The sequence below is a fragment of the Ranitomeya imitator genome, chromosome 2, assembly GCF_032444005.1.
Source record: "Ranitomeya imitator isolate aRanImi1 chromosome 2, aRanImi1.pri, whole genome shotgun sequence".
NCBI lineage: Eukaryota > Metazoa > Chordata > Amphibia > Anura > Dendrobatidae > Ranitomeya > Ranitomeya imitator.
The window spans coordinates 372,112,108-372,128,525 of NC_091283.1; the positions used below are offsets into that span (position 1 = coordinate 372,112,108).

Sequence of the window (16,418 nt, forward strand, 5' to 3'; positions counted from 1 at the left end):
ATCCAAGTGTGGTGAAATTGAGAAAAATAAAAATTCCAACAATGTTTTTTGGGTTTTGCTAAGTCCACTTAAATAGATATAGCGCAGCTGTGAGCCGAGAGTGGCCGGGTCCTGATGCGGTGTCCACCGCTGTCGGCGTGAAAGCCCCACTCTCAGCTCACAGCTGCGCTATATCTATTTAAGCGGACCACCATTAAGTGATAACCCACGGATCTATCACACATACTGAGGTCATCCTTCAGTACGTAACTGACGAAGGCCACACTAGGCCGAAACGTTTTTTCGTACTACGGAATAAAAAACCTCAAGTTTAATTCAAGTTGAGTGCCGGGTTCTTGTAACAACTCTGCTGGCATCACGTCATGGCCTCACATCTCTCACACTATCTTACCCACTGCTCCAGGTCATGATGTGGTTTCTGTTTCATGCCAGCTCCATGTTCTGTGTCTCTGCTCTGTGCATGCTTCATGGCTATGTGTATAGGGGGCCGGCGCCTGAACTCTCTGGTTCTTATAGGAATCAGGTGCATCTGTCTAATCAGTTCCTGACCAATTATCAAGAGGCCTCCTGTATATAGTGCAGCTCCACCCTGTGGTCTGGGCCTGTGCAACTTACTCCCTCAGTCAGTTCTTAGCTGCTGAGGTGCCAGGTCCTGTCTCGGTTACTCTTTCTTGTCTGCCACCCAGGGAGGCGTTGTACCCTGGTCTTGTCCTGTGTAGCCACCCAGAGGGGCATCATACCCTGGCTTGTGTCTGTCTCTGTGTCTTGTCTTGTTCCTGACTCTGTCTTAGTCTAGTCCTATTCCTCTGTCTGTTTATATCTGTCTTGGTTTGCCTTTTCTGCTCTGTTCGTCACTGTCTGTGGCTCTGCTTCTCTTTGCTCTGCACTCTGACCTTGCTTTACACTCTGTGGCTTTGCTCTGTGGCTCCGCTCTTTGCGGTTCTACCTGGCTCCGCTCTTTGCGGTTCTACCTGGCTCCGCTCTTTGCGGTTCTACCTGGCTCCGCTCTTTGCGGTTCTACCTGGCTTCGCTCTTTGCGGTTCTACCTGGCTTCGCTCTTTGCGGTTCTACCTGGCTCCGCTTCCAGCGGCTCCGCTCTTGGCTCCGCCTCCAGCGGCTCCGCTCTTGGCTCCGCCTCTTGCGGCTCCGTCCTTGGCTTTGCCTTCTCCTTCTCTTAGTTCCACCTTCTACTCGTACTCAGCCTCCTGCATTTCTGTTCTTGGTTGTAGCTCTTGTGCTTTCTCTCTGCATCCGCTCTTGCGGTCTTTCTCTACTTGTTACTTAGTCCTCCTGTCTGAACAGGTTCCTACCTGTTTTACATACCTGCCTGCAGACCGGTCCCTACCGGTTCTTCCTATGTTCCAGCCATACCTGCCTGCCTACCAGAGAGCCAGTCGTGTCCGCCTGCCCGCCAGTGTTTGTTGTACCCGTCTGCCTGCCTGTGTCCCAGCCGTGCCCGCCTGTCAGCCAGTGTGCCAGCCGTGCCCGCTCCATTCTTTAGTGGGATCAGCAGCCACAGCCAGACATCACCCTGGAGTGGCACCTGGTAGCTTCCTATTGCACAAGTCTGACCTCACCATCAGAGGCTCCAGCGAACACCTAGGAAGCTACTTAGTTACGCCTAGTAAGTTTCCCTTACAACTACACCAACTCTTGAGGGACTACAGGTCCTAGAACAACATTACATCAGACTTACCACGCAGACTCCCTCTGCGACACATATCGGCCATTCACAATTCTGCCAGTCACTGTTTCACCACCATTATAACAACAGATATGCATCCATGCACATCCCAAGGAGCACACACAGCGCCCCCTAGCTGCCACAGGGGTCACTGCATCACAACTGGTATATGTTTTGTTTTTCTACCTGTGAAGAACATAAATCTGTATCAAAAAGAAAATACTTTTCCCCTGTGTGATTACTCTTATGTCTTACAAGATGGGGTCTCTGGTTAAAAGATTTACCACATTCTGAACATGAAAATGGCTTCTCCCCTGTGTGAATTTTATGATGTCTAAGAAGATGTGTTTTTGTCGTGAAACATTTGCCACATTCTGAACATGTAAATGGTTTCACGCCTGTGTGAATTCTCTGATGTATAACAAGATGTGATTTCACGATAAAACATTTCCCACATTCTGAACATGAAAATGGCTTCACCCCCGTGTGAATTCTCTGATGTCTAACAAGATGTGTTTTTGTCATGAAACATTTACCACATTCTGAACATGGAAATGGTTTCACCCCTGTGTGATGACTTTGATGTGAAACAAGATGTGACTTCTGGATAAAACCTTTCCCACATTCTAAACATAAAAATGTCTTCTGTTCTGTGTGAATTCTCTGATGTCTGACAAGATGTGATTTCTTGGTAAAACATTTCCCACAATATGAGCATGAGAATGGCTTCACCTCTTTGTGATGCTTCTCATGTTTAGCAAGATTTGATTTATGTGTAAACCTTTTGCCACATTTTATACATGAAAATGGCTTCTCCACTATATGAACTTTTTGGTGGTCAAATTTCTTCCTTTTATTTTTCTTAATATTGTGTGATGCGTCAAAAGATAGACGTTCTTGAAAAGGATCAGATGATAGATCTTTCATGTGTACTGAAGACATCACATGTCCCTCTGAGCTTCTGAAATAGTCACCTGCCAAAAATAAAACCGAGTTGAAGCTAATAATGTTAGGATGAGGGTGTCTGTCAGTAAAATCAACCCTAGTAAAGCATCTGTATGGGTATACAGGATATAAAAAGTTTAGTAAAATTATACCTTTGATATCTGCGATCTGATGTTTTACTCCAGAGAAATGCACATTTTTCTCAATATGAAAATGAGCTGTTAAAATCTCTGAGACTCCGCTTCCAGAGCTTATTTTAAATTAAAGGGGTGTTAACAGTGTGAGCCATGTAATGACTGACAGTCTGCTCTCCTGATCTACATGTCTCACACTGGTAATGTGGATATCTATGTCCAACCCATATATCTTAACAGCTCATTTACAATTTTAAGAATAACTGGGAAAAAAAGACATCAGATCACATGTATTAAAGCATTGTCTTTCAGCCCTGGAGTGTTGCTTTAAATGTAATCCCCCTACCCCCATTCTTGTACTCACCTCCTGGAGGCTTCACCTTTTACTCATGCTGCTCAGGTCCTGATATGCTATCTTGTGCCTGTAACTTCTGAGTGGTTGTAAGTCAGAAGTTACGTCACAAGAGCTCAATGCAAGTCTATCGGAGACAGAAAGAGGCTTTCAGATGTACTGAAAAGTGACCTCCGGCTTGCTCCATGATACACGGGAGCGACGCTGGAACAGGATGAAGACAGCAGCAGGTAATTGTGAGACGGGGCAGGGGAATTACGTTTAAAGCACCACTCCAGGGGTGCAATAAAATAAAAATGATGGAGTGGTGCTTTAACAACTTCTCTGCATTTAGTGGTTCCTACTCACCTGGGTAGTCATCCGTAGGAATCTCCTCTTTACACCGCTCATCACCCCTCACATATGTCTCTGTAGTATTAATATGGGTCAGATCTTCACCCTGAAACAAATATTGTACAAGTCACAGACAGATGGAGAAGTCACATCTATGATCAGCTCTAATCCTGCCATCTCCACCGTTCTCATTACACAAGTATAAAACATATAATACTGGTGGATAAAACAAGACTGAGCACAAGACCTTCACAGCTGTCTACACATCATAGGGGAGATCTCATGACACCTTTCCACCTACCTGACGATATTGAGGAATATTGGAATTTTCTTCTTTACAGTCCTGTGAAAGAAGAGGACGAGGACATCTCTCTGGTGTTGTCCTCTTACTGGATACAACTGAAGGAAACAGATACAGGGCCTGAATTCATTCTTTACATACAGATAATTATAGGCCATATGTATTAAGTCCTGTCTATTACCTGGTGATGTGAGGGGCTGGGGAACCTCCATCATGACATCCTTGTACAGATCTTTGTGTCCTTCTAAATACTCCCACTCCTCCATGGAGAAATAGATGGTGATGTCCTGACACCTTATAGGAACCTAGCACATACAATGATACCGTCATCCCCCTATCCCTTCATAGCATTACTGTATAATGTCCCAGAATTCCCAGCAGCATCACCTCTCCAGTCAGCAGCTCAATCATCTTGTAGGTGAGTTCTAGGATCTTCTGGTCATCAATCTCCTCATGTATCAGGGGGTGAGGTGGAGGCCCCGTGATTGGACTCAGGGGTCTTCCCCATCCCTCACACACAGGGTCCTGACAGCTCTCACTAGAGGTCTTCTTCACCACTGTGTAATCCTGGTTATGGAGAGACACATTAATAAATCTCACTACAGACATTTCCAGAGTCCTCACCTTTCCAGTTCTGTCCATCTGTTATTCCCATAGATAAGAATGATGTAATGTGACGTCATCAGAACCCCTCACCTCTCCAGTAAGCCGGAAGAGGATCTCTAGAGTGAGGTTCAATATCTTCTCCACCATCTTTTCTCTGTCCCTATCCATCCTTGAAGGGTATATCAGGAAAATTCTCTTATATAGAAGATCTCCACTGAGAGAATCCAATATTGTAGGGACCTGAATGTAGAGAAGATGATGATGTAACATCATAAATATCCCATGTAATAATACAATTACTGAAGATATTGAGGAGACAAAATGTGTAGATGTGATATTCTTTCTTTTTTTTATGGAATGGAGCATGAGTGTAATATATTATTAAGGCAGCTCCTCTATGTCTGAAGTTAATGAATGTTGTACCTTCACAAGATGATATTGAGGGCAGTTTCTATTTGGACCAATTTTTATCAGACATAAATCGAAGAAATTGAGTCAGCTGAATTGATCTCGAGATTTTAAGACATTGGCTTATCTGTATTAATAATCATTACCAGACAGCAAAACTAAAATCATGGTAGTACAAAAGCTATTAAAGGAAGTGGTGTCATGGGGTTACCGGGACAGTGTGGTGCCAGAAGACCGCAGTATCTGATTGCTCCTACTTCGGCACTGAGAAAAAGCACTTTTCTTTCATTTTAAATGTGTTTATTGCTTCTGGCAGAACAGGGGTTAATTGGCCATGTTGGAAATCCCTGTGCTCTCAGCTGAGCTCAGTTAGCCACTCCTTTCCCCTTTATAATCTGGGCAGTTACAAATCCTTGTCAGAGCTAGCTTTTGCTGCAGGGCTAATGGAGGGAGAGGAGTTCTTATGAGAAGCAGAGGTAGAGGAGTTATCTGTGACTGTTGCTTGGTTTGTATGTGTGGTGATTCCCTATCCTTCTCTATTTTGGTTTATTCCCCTACCTCCACGCCCAGGTGCAGTCCTCTGTTATATGTGAGTGAATATTTTATATGCCTGGAGTTTTCTGTTAACCTTGTTTGTGTTGCCTTGTTTGTTGGTTTGGTGTACTACGGTGCACAGTAGCGCCCCTTGTCCCTGTTGTGGGGGAAGAGAACAGACAGAGGGCTAGCTCAGGGAATAAGGCAAGGGTGGAGACCCCAGCATCTTCACCTTCAGAAGTATCCCGGGGAGTAGGACAAGCTAAGGCACCCAGTAGTGTTAGAAACAGTAAAGGAGTACCTGGTCCCAGGTCACCTTACAGCTGTGTCATGACAGGTGGTTTATAGTGCAAAATCCAACTGCAACAAAAACAGTTTATCCTTTAGACAGTTTCAGAAATCTTCCAAAACAGTTTTTGGATTTAGATTTTTAGCCATAAGTTTCTGTTTCAGAGGAAAATCCACAATCCAGTCCTATAATCTGCCGTATCTTTTGTTTTTTTCCCATATTTTGCTCCACAATTTTCACCTCTAGAATAAATTTCCTCATTACAGGACCAACGCTACAGCCATTTCATGGGAAATCCCTTTATTCTAAACCTAGGGAGCACAACCTTCTTTGGTCCAAGTGTTATTTTGGGTGATGGTGAACTGACCAGCAAGAGCACTGTGTTGGTCTCACTTGGTGCTAGCCTTCGCACTGCCGCGCACCCTTGAGGGCCAAGTTTACTCTTTAACTGCCTCCTGGTCCTAGCAAGGGGGAACTTTAGCAGAGACCTTCCCAGAGGGCGAGCAGCACATCAGCTGGTGACCGGACACAGAAACAGCTATTTTTTTTACAGTGGTAGTTACATTAATACATTACAGAACCAAATTTTGAGTATTTGAGAAGGATTTGGAGAGTTTCCGCTCAGTTTCTACTCCAAGAAAACAGTGTGTAAAAAAGCAGAAAGCAGGTAAATCCTCCTCAATCTCAAATCTCTATGTTTTGAAACTTTTTAAAGTGTGGCATAGCCAAGAAAAACGTTATGGATTGTGTGAGACAGTGAGCATATGTGAGGGACGTTGTGTATCCCCTAGGATGCGCATAGAGGCACATTAAGACTACTGGAGGGCAGCTGTGTTTACAATAATAAATAAAAGTGTGGACTTGGTCATGCTATTTGACCAGGTCAGATTTAGGAAAACATGGGCTTTTATTTTAGGAAAGACCTATAGGATTGGTAGTGTGTTTTGGGAGTGGAACATGTCCCCACGATTCCCATTTACACTTTCAATTTAGGTCTGGTTTTGTCAGTTTTTGAAAATTCAGCAGAAAAAAAGGCAGCAAAACTTACCTGCCCAGGCCTTAGAACAAATGCACTACAGAATACAGCCAGCCCATATAGCAAGATGTTTGCAACACAGGTGCAAAATACTAAATGAACAGCCACTCACCACATACCCATTCATGGAGGGGGTGACTGCTTAGTATACATTTGCGCACTAAAGGCCAGTATAGGGCGCTGTTCACATGAAGAACATGCATAGTGACTTGGTACTCAGCCTATTTGTCATGCCCTTACTATTCGATTAGGCGGGCTGGCCAGCACTCTCTCAATGCATCCCAATGTGAATACACCCGTACACAAGATCAAACGTACTGGGTTTGGCTGCACCCTGAAAAATATAGTGCACAAAATACATATAAATAGTGAGGCATTGGTCGATATTTTGGCCAAAATATGGAAGCTCGCAACCCGCGCCAAAGGTCCTCACGCTTGCGAGTCCTATCACTAAACTAAAAGCACAGCCACAAAGAGAATTAAAATCCTCCTAGGCTGAGAACCAGTCACCCCCTCCATGAATGGGTACGTGGTGAGTGGCTGTCCATTTAGTATTTTGCACTCGTGTTGCCAACATCTTGCTGTATGGGCTGGCTGCACCCTGTAGTGCATTTGTTCTAATACCTGGGTAGGTAAGTTTTGCTGTCTTTTTTTCTGCTGGATTTTTGAATTTTTGGAGGATTTTAATTCTCTTTGTGGCTTTGCTTTTAGTTTTGTGTCAGTTTTTGGTTTGCAAGCAGCAGAGTAGAAAGCTCTATGCAAAACAGTTCTGTAGGAGTCTGAACACAGGCCAAAGCCACTGACACACACACGACTGATATGGTGGTGCAGTCGCCCACGGCAACAGAGTGTTAATGACTGTGATGGAGAATCTGGTAAGTTGCCAAAGTAAAATTTTTTGCGCCAACGGCCGCCATCTTCTCTGTTGTGAATTCTGTGGCTGAGTTCACTTCTGTGGTCACAAGTGGTATTGCAGTCTCTGGGCTTCCTCCCTCAGGTGTTTTGGTGAGCTCGTTGGCTGCCTTGCTATTTAGCTCCACCTGAGTCTGTCTTCCTTGCTCCTTGTCAATGTTCCAGTGTTGGATCTGAGCTACTGCATCTTTCCTTGGGCCTGCTGCTCTGCTAGATAAGTGCTTCTAGTTTGATTTCTGTTTTTTCTGTCCAGCTTGCTATTAACTTTTGCTGGAAGCTCTGAGAAGCAAAGGGGTGCACCGCCGTGCTGTTAGTTCGGCACGGTGGGTCTTTTGCCCCTTTGCGTGGTTTTCGTTTTAGGGTTTTTTGTAGACTGCATAGTTCTCTTTGCTATCCTCGCTCTGTCTAGAATATCGGGCCTCACTTTGCTGAATCTATTTCATTCCTACGTTTGTCTTTTCATCTTGCTAACAGTCATTATATGTGGGGGGCTGCCTATTCCTTTGGGGTATTTCTCTGAGGTAAGTCAGGCTTGTATTTCTATCTTCAGGCTAGTCAGCTCCTCAGGCAGTGCCGAGTTGCATAGGTAGTGATAGGCGCAATCCACTGCTGCTTCCAGTTGTGTGAGGATAGATCAGGTACTGCAGTCTACAGAGATTCCACGTCTCAGAGCTCGTCCTATTGTTTTGGGTTATTGCCAGATCTCTGTATGTGCGCTGATTACTGCACGCTGTGTTGCCTGATTGCCAGCCATAACAGTACAAGGAGCCTCACCAATGATTTCCAATAGAGGGAAAAAAGAAATCCTGACATCATTTTTTTTTCTTAGCTCTGTCTTCAGTCTTTTTTTTCCCCTAGACATTAGAGTGCTTCAGGACACAGCTGTGGACATGGATATTCAGGCTCTGTGCTCCTCAATGGATAATCTCGTTGTAAATGTACAAAAGATTCAAGATACTATTGATCAGAAATCGATGCTAGAACCAAGAATTCCGATTCCTGATTTGTTTTTTGGTGACAGAACTAAGTTCCTGAGCTTCAGAAATAATTGTAAGCTATTTTTGGCCTTGAAACCTCATTCTTCTGGTAATCCTATTCAACAGGTTTTGATTATTATTTCTTTTTTGCGCGGCGACCCACAGGACTGGGCGTTTTCTCTTGCACCAGGAGATTCTGCATTGAGTAATGTTGATGCATTTTTCCAGGCGCTGGGATTGCTTTACGATGAGCCTAATTCAGTGGATCAAGCTGAGAAAAATCTGCTGGCTTTATGCCAGGGTCAGGATGATGTAGAAGTATATTGTCAGAAATTTAGAAAATGGTCAGTACTCACTCTGTGGAATGAATCTGCACTAGCGGCTTTGTTCAGAAAGGGTCTCTCTGAAGCTCTTAAGGATGTAATGGTGGGATTTCCTATGCCTGCTGGTTTGAATGAGTCTATGTCCTTGGCCATTCAGATCGGTCGTCGCTTGCGCGAGCGTAAATCTGTGCACCATCTGGCGGTATTGTCTGAGAGTAAGCCTGAGCCTATGCAGTGCGACAGGACTATGACTAAAGTAGAACGGCACGAACACAGACGTCTGAACAGACTGTGTTTCTATTGTGGTGATTCTACTCATGCTATTTCTAATTGTCCTAAACGCACTAGGCGGTTCGATAGCTCTGCCGTTATTGGTACTGTACAGTCCAAATTCCTTTTGTCCATTACCTTAATGTGCTCTTTGTCATCATATTCTGTCATGGCGTTTGTGGATTCAGGCGCTGCCCTGAATCTGATGGATTTGGATTATGCTAAACGTTGTGGATTTTTCTTGGAGCCCTTGCGGTGTCCTATTCCGTTGAGAGGAATTGATGCTACACCTCTGGCCAAGAATAAGCCTCAGTACTGGGCCCAGCTGACCATGTGCATGGCTCCTGCACATCAGGAAGTTATTCGCTTTTTGGTACTGCATAATTTGCATGATGTGGTCGTGTTGGGGTTGCCATGGCTACAAACCCATAATCCAGTATTGGATTGGAACTCTATGTCGGTAACCAGCTGGGGTTGTCAGGGAGTACATGGTGATGTTCCATTTTTGTCTATTTCGTCATCCATTCCTTCTGACATCCCAGAGTTCTTGTCGGACTTTCAGGATGTATTTGAAGAGTCCAAGTCTGATGCCCTTCCTCCGCATAGGAATTGTGATTGTGCTATCGATTTGATTCCTGGTAGTAAATTCCCTAAGGGTCGTTTATTTAATTTGTCCGTACCTGAACACACCGCTATGCGCAGTTATGTGAAGGAGTCCCTGGAGAAGGGACATATTCGCCCATCGTCGTCACCATTGGGAGCAGGGTTCTTTTTTGTAGCCAAGAAGGATGGTTCGCTAAGACCGTGTATTGATTACCGCCTTCTTAATAAGATCACTGTTAAGTTTCAGTATCCCTTGCCATTGATTTCTGACTTGTTTGCTCGGATTAAGGGGGCTAGTTGGTTTACTAAGATTGATCTTCGTGGTGCGTATAATCTGGTGAGAATCAGGCAGGGAGATGAATGGAAAACGGCATTTAATACGCCCGAGGGTCATTTTGAGTATCTGGTGATGCCGTTCGGACTTGCCAATGCTCCATCTGTTTTTCAGTCTTTTATGCATGACATTTTCCGTGAGTATCTGGATAAATTCTTGATTGTTTACTTGGATGACATTTTGATCTTCTCAGATGATTGGGAGTCTCATGTGAAGCAAGTCAGAATGGTTTTCCAGGTACTGCGTGCTAATTCCTTGTTCGTGAAGGGATCAAAGTGTCTCTTCGGTGTGCAGAAAGTTTCATTTTTGGGGTTCATCTTTTCCCCTTCTACTATCGAGATGGATCCGGTTAAGGTTCAGGCCATCCAGGATTGGACTCAGCCGACATCTCTAAAAAGTTTGCAGAAATTCCTGGGCTTTGCTAATTTTTATCGTCGCTTCATCTGTAATTTTTCTAGCATTGCCAGACCATTGACCGATTTGACCAAGAAGGGTGCTGATTTGGTTAATTGGTCTTCTGCTGCCGTGGAAGCTTTTCAGGAGTTGAAGCGTCGTTTTTGCTGTGCCCCTGTGTTGTGTCAACCTGATGTTTCTCTTCCGTTCCAGGTCGAGGTTGATGCTTCTGAGATTGGTGCAGGGGCGGTTTTGTCACAGAGAGGTTCTGGTTGCTCAGTGTTCAAACCATGTGCTTTCTTTTCCAGGAAATTTTCTGCTGCTGAGCGTAATTATGATGTGGGCAACCGAGAGTTGCTGGCCATGAAGTGGGCATTCGAGGAGTGGCGTCATTGGCTTGAGGGTGCTAAGCATCGCGTGGTGGTTTTGACTGATCATAAGAACCTTACTTATCTTGAGTCTGCCAAGCGCTTGAATCCTAGACAGGCCCGTTGGTCGTTATTTTTTGCTCGTTTTGATTTTGTGGTTTCATACCTTCCGGGCTCTAAAAATGTGAAGGCGGATGCTCTGTCTAGGAGTTTTGTGCCCGACTCTCCGGGGTTATCTGAGCCGGCGAGTATCCTCAAGGAAGGAGTCATTGTGTCTGCCATCTCCCCTGATTTGCGGAGAGTGTTGCAGAAATTTCAGGCTAATAAACCTGATCGTTGTCCGGCCGAGAAATTGTTCGTCCCTGATAGGTGGACTAGTAAAGTTATCTCTGAACTTCATTGTTCGGTGCTGGCCGGTCATCCAGGAATCTTTGGTACCAGGGAGTTGGTTGCTAGATCCTTCTGGTGGCCATCTCTGTCACGGGATGTGCGTGCTTTTGTGCAGTCCTGTGGAATTTGTGCTAGGGCTAAGCCCTGCTGTTCACGTGCCAGTGGGTTGCTTTTGCCCTTGCCGGTCCCGAAGAGGCCTTGGACACATATTTCGATGGATTTCATTTCTGACCTTCCCGTTTCTCAAAAGATGTCTGTCATTTGGGTGGTCTGTGATCGCTTTTCTAAAATGGTCCATCTGGTGCCCTTGGTTAAATTGCCTTCCTCCTCTGATTTGGTGCCTTTGTTCTTCCAGCATGTGGTTCGTTTACATGGCATTCCTGAGAATATTGTTTCTGACAGAGGTTCCCAGTTTGTCTCGAGGTTCTGGCGAGCCTTTTGTGGTAGGATGGGCATTGACCTATCTTTTTCCTCGGCCTTCCATCCTCAGACTAATGGCCAGACCGAACGAACCAATCAGACCTTGGAAACATATCTGAGATGTTTTGTTTCCGCTGACCAGGATGATTGGGTGTCATTTTTGCCGTTGGCTGAGTTCGCCCTTAATAATCGGGCCAGCTCGGCTACCTTGGTCTCTCCATTTTTCTGCAATTCTGGGTTCCATCCTCGTTTCTCTTCAGGACAGGTTGAGTCTTCGGACTGTCCTGGTGTGGATTATGTGGTGGACAGGTTGCAGCAGATCTGGACTCAGGTAGTGGACAATTTGACCTTGTCCCAGGAGAAGGCTCAGCTTTTCGCTAATCGCAGACGCCGTGTGGGACCCCGACTTCGTGTTGGGGATCTGGTTTGGTTATCTTCTCGTCATATACCTATGAAGGTTTCCTCTCCTAAATTTAAACCTCGTTTTATTGGTCCGTATAGGATTTCTGAGATTCTCAATCCGGTGTCTTTTCGTCTGACCCTCCCAGACTCCTTTTCCATACATAATGTATTCCATAGGTCGTTGTTGAGGAGATACGTGGCACCTATGGTTCCATCTGTGGAGCCTCCTGCCCCTGTTTTGGTGGAGGGGGAATTGGAGTATATTGTGGAGAAGATTTTGGATTCTCGTGTCTCTAGACGGAAACTCCAGTATCTGGTCAAATGGAAGGGTTATGCTCAGGAAGATAATTCCTGGGTTTTTGCCTCTGATGTCCATGCCCCAGATCTTGTTCGTGCCTTTCATGTGGCTCATCCTGGTCGGCCTGGGGGTTCTGGTGAGGGTTCGGTGACCCCTCCTCAAGGGGGGGGTACTGTTGTGAATTCTGTGGCTGAGTTCACTTCTGTGGTCACAAGTGGTATTGCAGTCTCTGGGCTTCCTCCCTCAGGTGTTTTGGTGAGCTCGTTGGCTGCCTTGCTATTTAGCTCCACCTGAGTCTGTCTTCCTTGCTCCTTGTCAATGTTCCAGTGTTGGATCTGAGCTACTGCATCTTTCCTTGGGCCTGCTGCTCTGCTAGATAAGTGCTTCTAGTTTGATTTCTGTTTTTTCTGTCCAGCTTGCAATTAACTTTTGCTGGAAGCTCTGAGAAGCAAAGGGGTGCACCGCCGTGCTGTTAGTTCGGCACGGTGGGTCTTTTGCCCCTTTGCGTGGTTTTCGTTTTAGGGTTTTTTGTAGACTGCATAGTTCTCTTTGCTATCCTCGCTCTGTCTAGAATATCGGGCCTCACTTTGCTGAATCTATTTCATTCCTACGTTTGTCTTTTCATCTTGCTAACAGTCATTATATGTGGGGGGCTGCCTATTCCTTTGGGGTATTTCTCTGAGGTAAGTCAGGCTTGTATTTCTATCTTCAGGCTAGTCAGCTCCTCAGGCAGTGCCGAGTTGCATAGGTAGTGATAGGCGCAATCCACTGCTGCTTCCAGTTGTGTGAGGATAGATCAGGTACTGCAGTCTACAGAGATTCCACGTCTCAGAGCTCGTCCTATTGTTTTGGGTTATTGCCAGATCTCTGTATGTGCGCTGATTACTGCACGCTGTGTTGCCTGATTGCCAGCCATAACACTTCTCCAAAGCGGTCGGCGCCATTTGTAAATCAGCAACATCCGCCATCTTTACTTCTTTTGCAGTGGTCCACTGCTCTGTCTCTGTCATCCGCATGCAATGCTGTAACGGCGGGCAACAAAGCACAAGTCCCAAATTCACACTCATCAATCTTCAAATTGCTGTCAGCTGACAGCTCCATTTCTTCCAGCTCAGGCAGCATATCACACATTTCAGATTCATAGTCCAGGTCAGCTGCCATCTCTAATTCTTCTATGGCGGTCACTTCAAATCACAAGTCCTTAGGCTGCGGGGGTCCATCCTGCCAACTAGGCCAAGTGTAACAAGGGGCACCAGGGTGGTAGGTCCGGACCAAGCTCACCCACTAAACACAGTCTGTAGACATCCCCGCCCCTTGTACATGCAATCTGGGATGGATTCAGCCTTTCCCCCAAAAAGAGTTACCTTCTCTGTTCTGGTTGCAGCAGTCCAAGCGATTAATACTCCAGAAAGACAGCTGTTCTCCAACAGGGAAAAGAACGTAACTTTTAATAAACAGGAATAGAGTAGAATAACAGAAGAATACAGCACTGAGATTCCTGATCTCTCCCTGACACGCTTCACAGCTGCACCCACAGAAGCTGAAGCAGCCACAGATAGACAGTAGTCCACACGCAGGGATTACGTCTTTAGAAGTGGGGGCCCTTCCAGAGTCCTAGGGCACGTGTTGCGATCTGCAGTCCTTGGATCCTTGGGACCCCCCTTGAGTCCTCGGCAACAGACCTCTCCCGTCTGGGGATGGGTCTGGCAGTGCCCGTCTGACAATCATGTCTGCCCTGGCCAGAGTCCCAGGCAGTTCTGACTCCTGAGGAAGTAACAGCTTCCTCTTGTGGCTGCAAGTCCAGCCTCTCTACTGCTGCTGGACCAGCCCCCTTGTTAACTATTACTGTCCCTAGCTCTTAGGATATTTTAAAGGAGTGCACCACATTGTCATAACAGACAGTTTGATCCCATAACATAACATAATACATTGCAAGGATAGAACATAGGGACATGGACAGTGCATTAAGGGAACCACACAGTAAGGAAGAGATAGCAAAACTGAGGGGACCAGCCACCTCCTTACACATATACGCATGTCAGGGCATGGGGCACTATCTCCGGGAATGGAAGGGCTACTGCCCCCACCCAGTAATGGGGAATCTCCAGCACCTACCTTCACCTGCAGAGCCGCACACCACATATATGGCTGTTCTGTGCGCACAGGACCTGTGATGAGGTCACATGAGGGGAGGAGTCAGGGGTCACATGATCAGGGGCCTCAGTGCGAGTGATGGGCAGTCCGGCTCTTTTTCGTGATGCGGCTCCGCTCACTATATAGAGCCGACTCTTTCGGCTCACGAACCGGCTCTTTTTTAAATAGAAATGCGTTTTCCACTGTCATTGTTCCAGGTGTTTGCCTGTACAGTGAGAGCCTCATTATAGACCTGTATAAGTATCTGGTGAAGCAGGACACACTGTTTTCAGCATTGCTGTTTCCCCAGATTGTTCGCTCTTGTGAACAGCGCTCCTCTGCTACTCAGCTGTAGTCTTACCATATTACTTTCTAATAAGTGGCGGTTTTGTACATTGGTGTAGTAATTCCCTCTTGGACACGATTTATCTGCATCCGTATTTTTTCTGCAAACGCAGGAACTGCATCCTGATCAGGATTTGGTTGGAAATGTCAAATTCTGACTTCTGGGGCAGAGGGGAAACAGGAGAGGGGAGAGACTGGTGAAAGTGAAAGAAAAAAAAATGGTTCTCCGAGCCTGCGCAGTATGACATCCACTGCAGATTGGACGCAGGCATCCTGATTCGGGGGCCTCTACTTTGACAATCATATTTGTATTGGATTCGCTGCCATGTACCACGATGTCTGGAAATTTTTTTTAACACCTAAAATTCGCAACAAGCTGCGTTTTGAGAGCACATGAAAAACCCTGACGCATACTGATCCTGATACGTCCTGATGCAAATACAGGTCCATGCGTCCCTATGTTAAGTGTAGGGATGCAATCTGGATCGGGATGCATCAGGATTGCTACACATCACAAAACGCCATACCAAAGCGCTAGTGTGAAAGCAGACCCACCCGTGCAGCCACTAACCAGGAGCCCCATGTTATATACAACTCCCAATGCATTTTATTAACATTAGCACACTATAACATAGGGCACAGCAGGCAGAGTCTACATTATGTCTGCATCCTGCTCCCATACAGTTTCATCACTTTCCCATACAGCACGTCCTTTTCTTCCCAGCATGCTCAGTTCTGCATAACGGATCCCTGCACACGGAATCATATGGATCCGTGCGTGTCCTGGATCCGTGCTCCATGGTAATTCCAGACGTGTAGCCACGGGTCTGTGCGTGTCCATGTCCCTGCGTGTTTTTCAGACGACACAAAACTGCAACAAGTTGCGTTTTTGTGCGTCTGGTAAAATATGCAGATATACGGATCCGTGGGAAAACATTGACAACTGGATGCACGCGCAGGTCCCATCTGTCACCACTGAAAGGCAATGGATCGTAAACGGATCCATGTGCAGCCATTGTCACACAGACTGCGAAATATGCAAGTGTGAAACCAGCGTAACTCTATATAATGATTGGAGCTGTACTAGATCTCGCCACAGGTTCCGTCGTCCATCCTCCTCCCTGTATGTTCCTGTCCTGAATCCTCCTCAGTCCTGACAAATACTATGATACCAAACTATCTGCTGAGTCCCTCCTCCTATACACACACTATATACAGTATATGCCATTGATGAGGCCAGTAAACTATATCTTTATTTGGGACTAAGGTAACTCAGATCCTGACTCCAACACTTAAGGATGGTGAAACACTAAGGCCGGCGTCACACTTGCGAGTTTTACGGACGTAAGAGCACAGAAACTACGTCCGTAAAACTCGCAAAAAATACGGCACCATTATTCTCTATGCCCCTGCTCCTATCTGCCGTATTAAACTGATCCGTATTATACGGCTTTCTACGGCCGTAGAAAATCGCAGCATGCTGCGTTTGTCACCGTATTGCGCAAATAAAACGTCAATGAAAGTCAATGGAAGCCCCAAAAATACGGATCACACACGGACCAGCAGTGTGACTTGCGAGGAATACGCAGCGCTGTTAGAGAGAAAAGCCGGTAATTCAAATACCGGCT

At 45.8% G+C, this 16,418-nt stretch overlaps 1 protein-coding gene across 1 annotated transcript; it reads right to left on the bottom strand.

Moving 5' to 3' along the window:
• Positions 1–1,840: 1,840 nt before the first annotated feature.
• LOC138666604 (zinc finger protein 547-like) lies at positions 1,841–7,539 on the bottom strand. The gene is made up of 6 exons (XM_069754801.1): positions 4,446–7,539; positions 4,137–4,316; positions 3,931–4,054; positions 3,750–3,847; positions 3,464–3,554; positions 1,841–2,658 (listed from the first exon to the last, which is right to left on the bottom strand). Exons 1-6 carry the CDS (start codon positions 4,719–4,721, stop codon positions 1,841–1,843), a joined length of 1,587 nt encoding a protein of 528 aa, XP_069610902.1. The 5' UTR covers positions 4,722–7,539.
• Positions 7,540–16,418: the final 8,879 nt, after the last annotated feature.

Bases quoted from the DNA above. Each gene is read 5' to 3' on its own strand.
- LOC138666604 (XM_069754801.1), bottom strand. From the start codon at position 4,721: ATGCTCCATTCCATAAAAAAAAGAAAGAATATCACATCTACACATTTT. The intron at 4,055-4,136 runs GTGATGCTGCTG...TGTATGTGCTAG, and splicing joins TTGAGCTGCTGACTGGAGAG to GTTCCTATAAGGTGTCAGGA. The intron at 3,848-3,930 runs GTAATAGACAGG...TGTTTCCTTCAG, and splicing joins CCAGCCCCTCACATCACCAG to TTGTATCCAGTAAGAGGACA.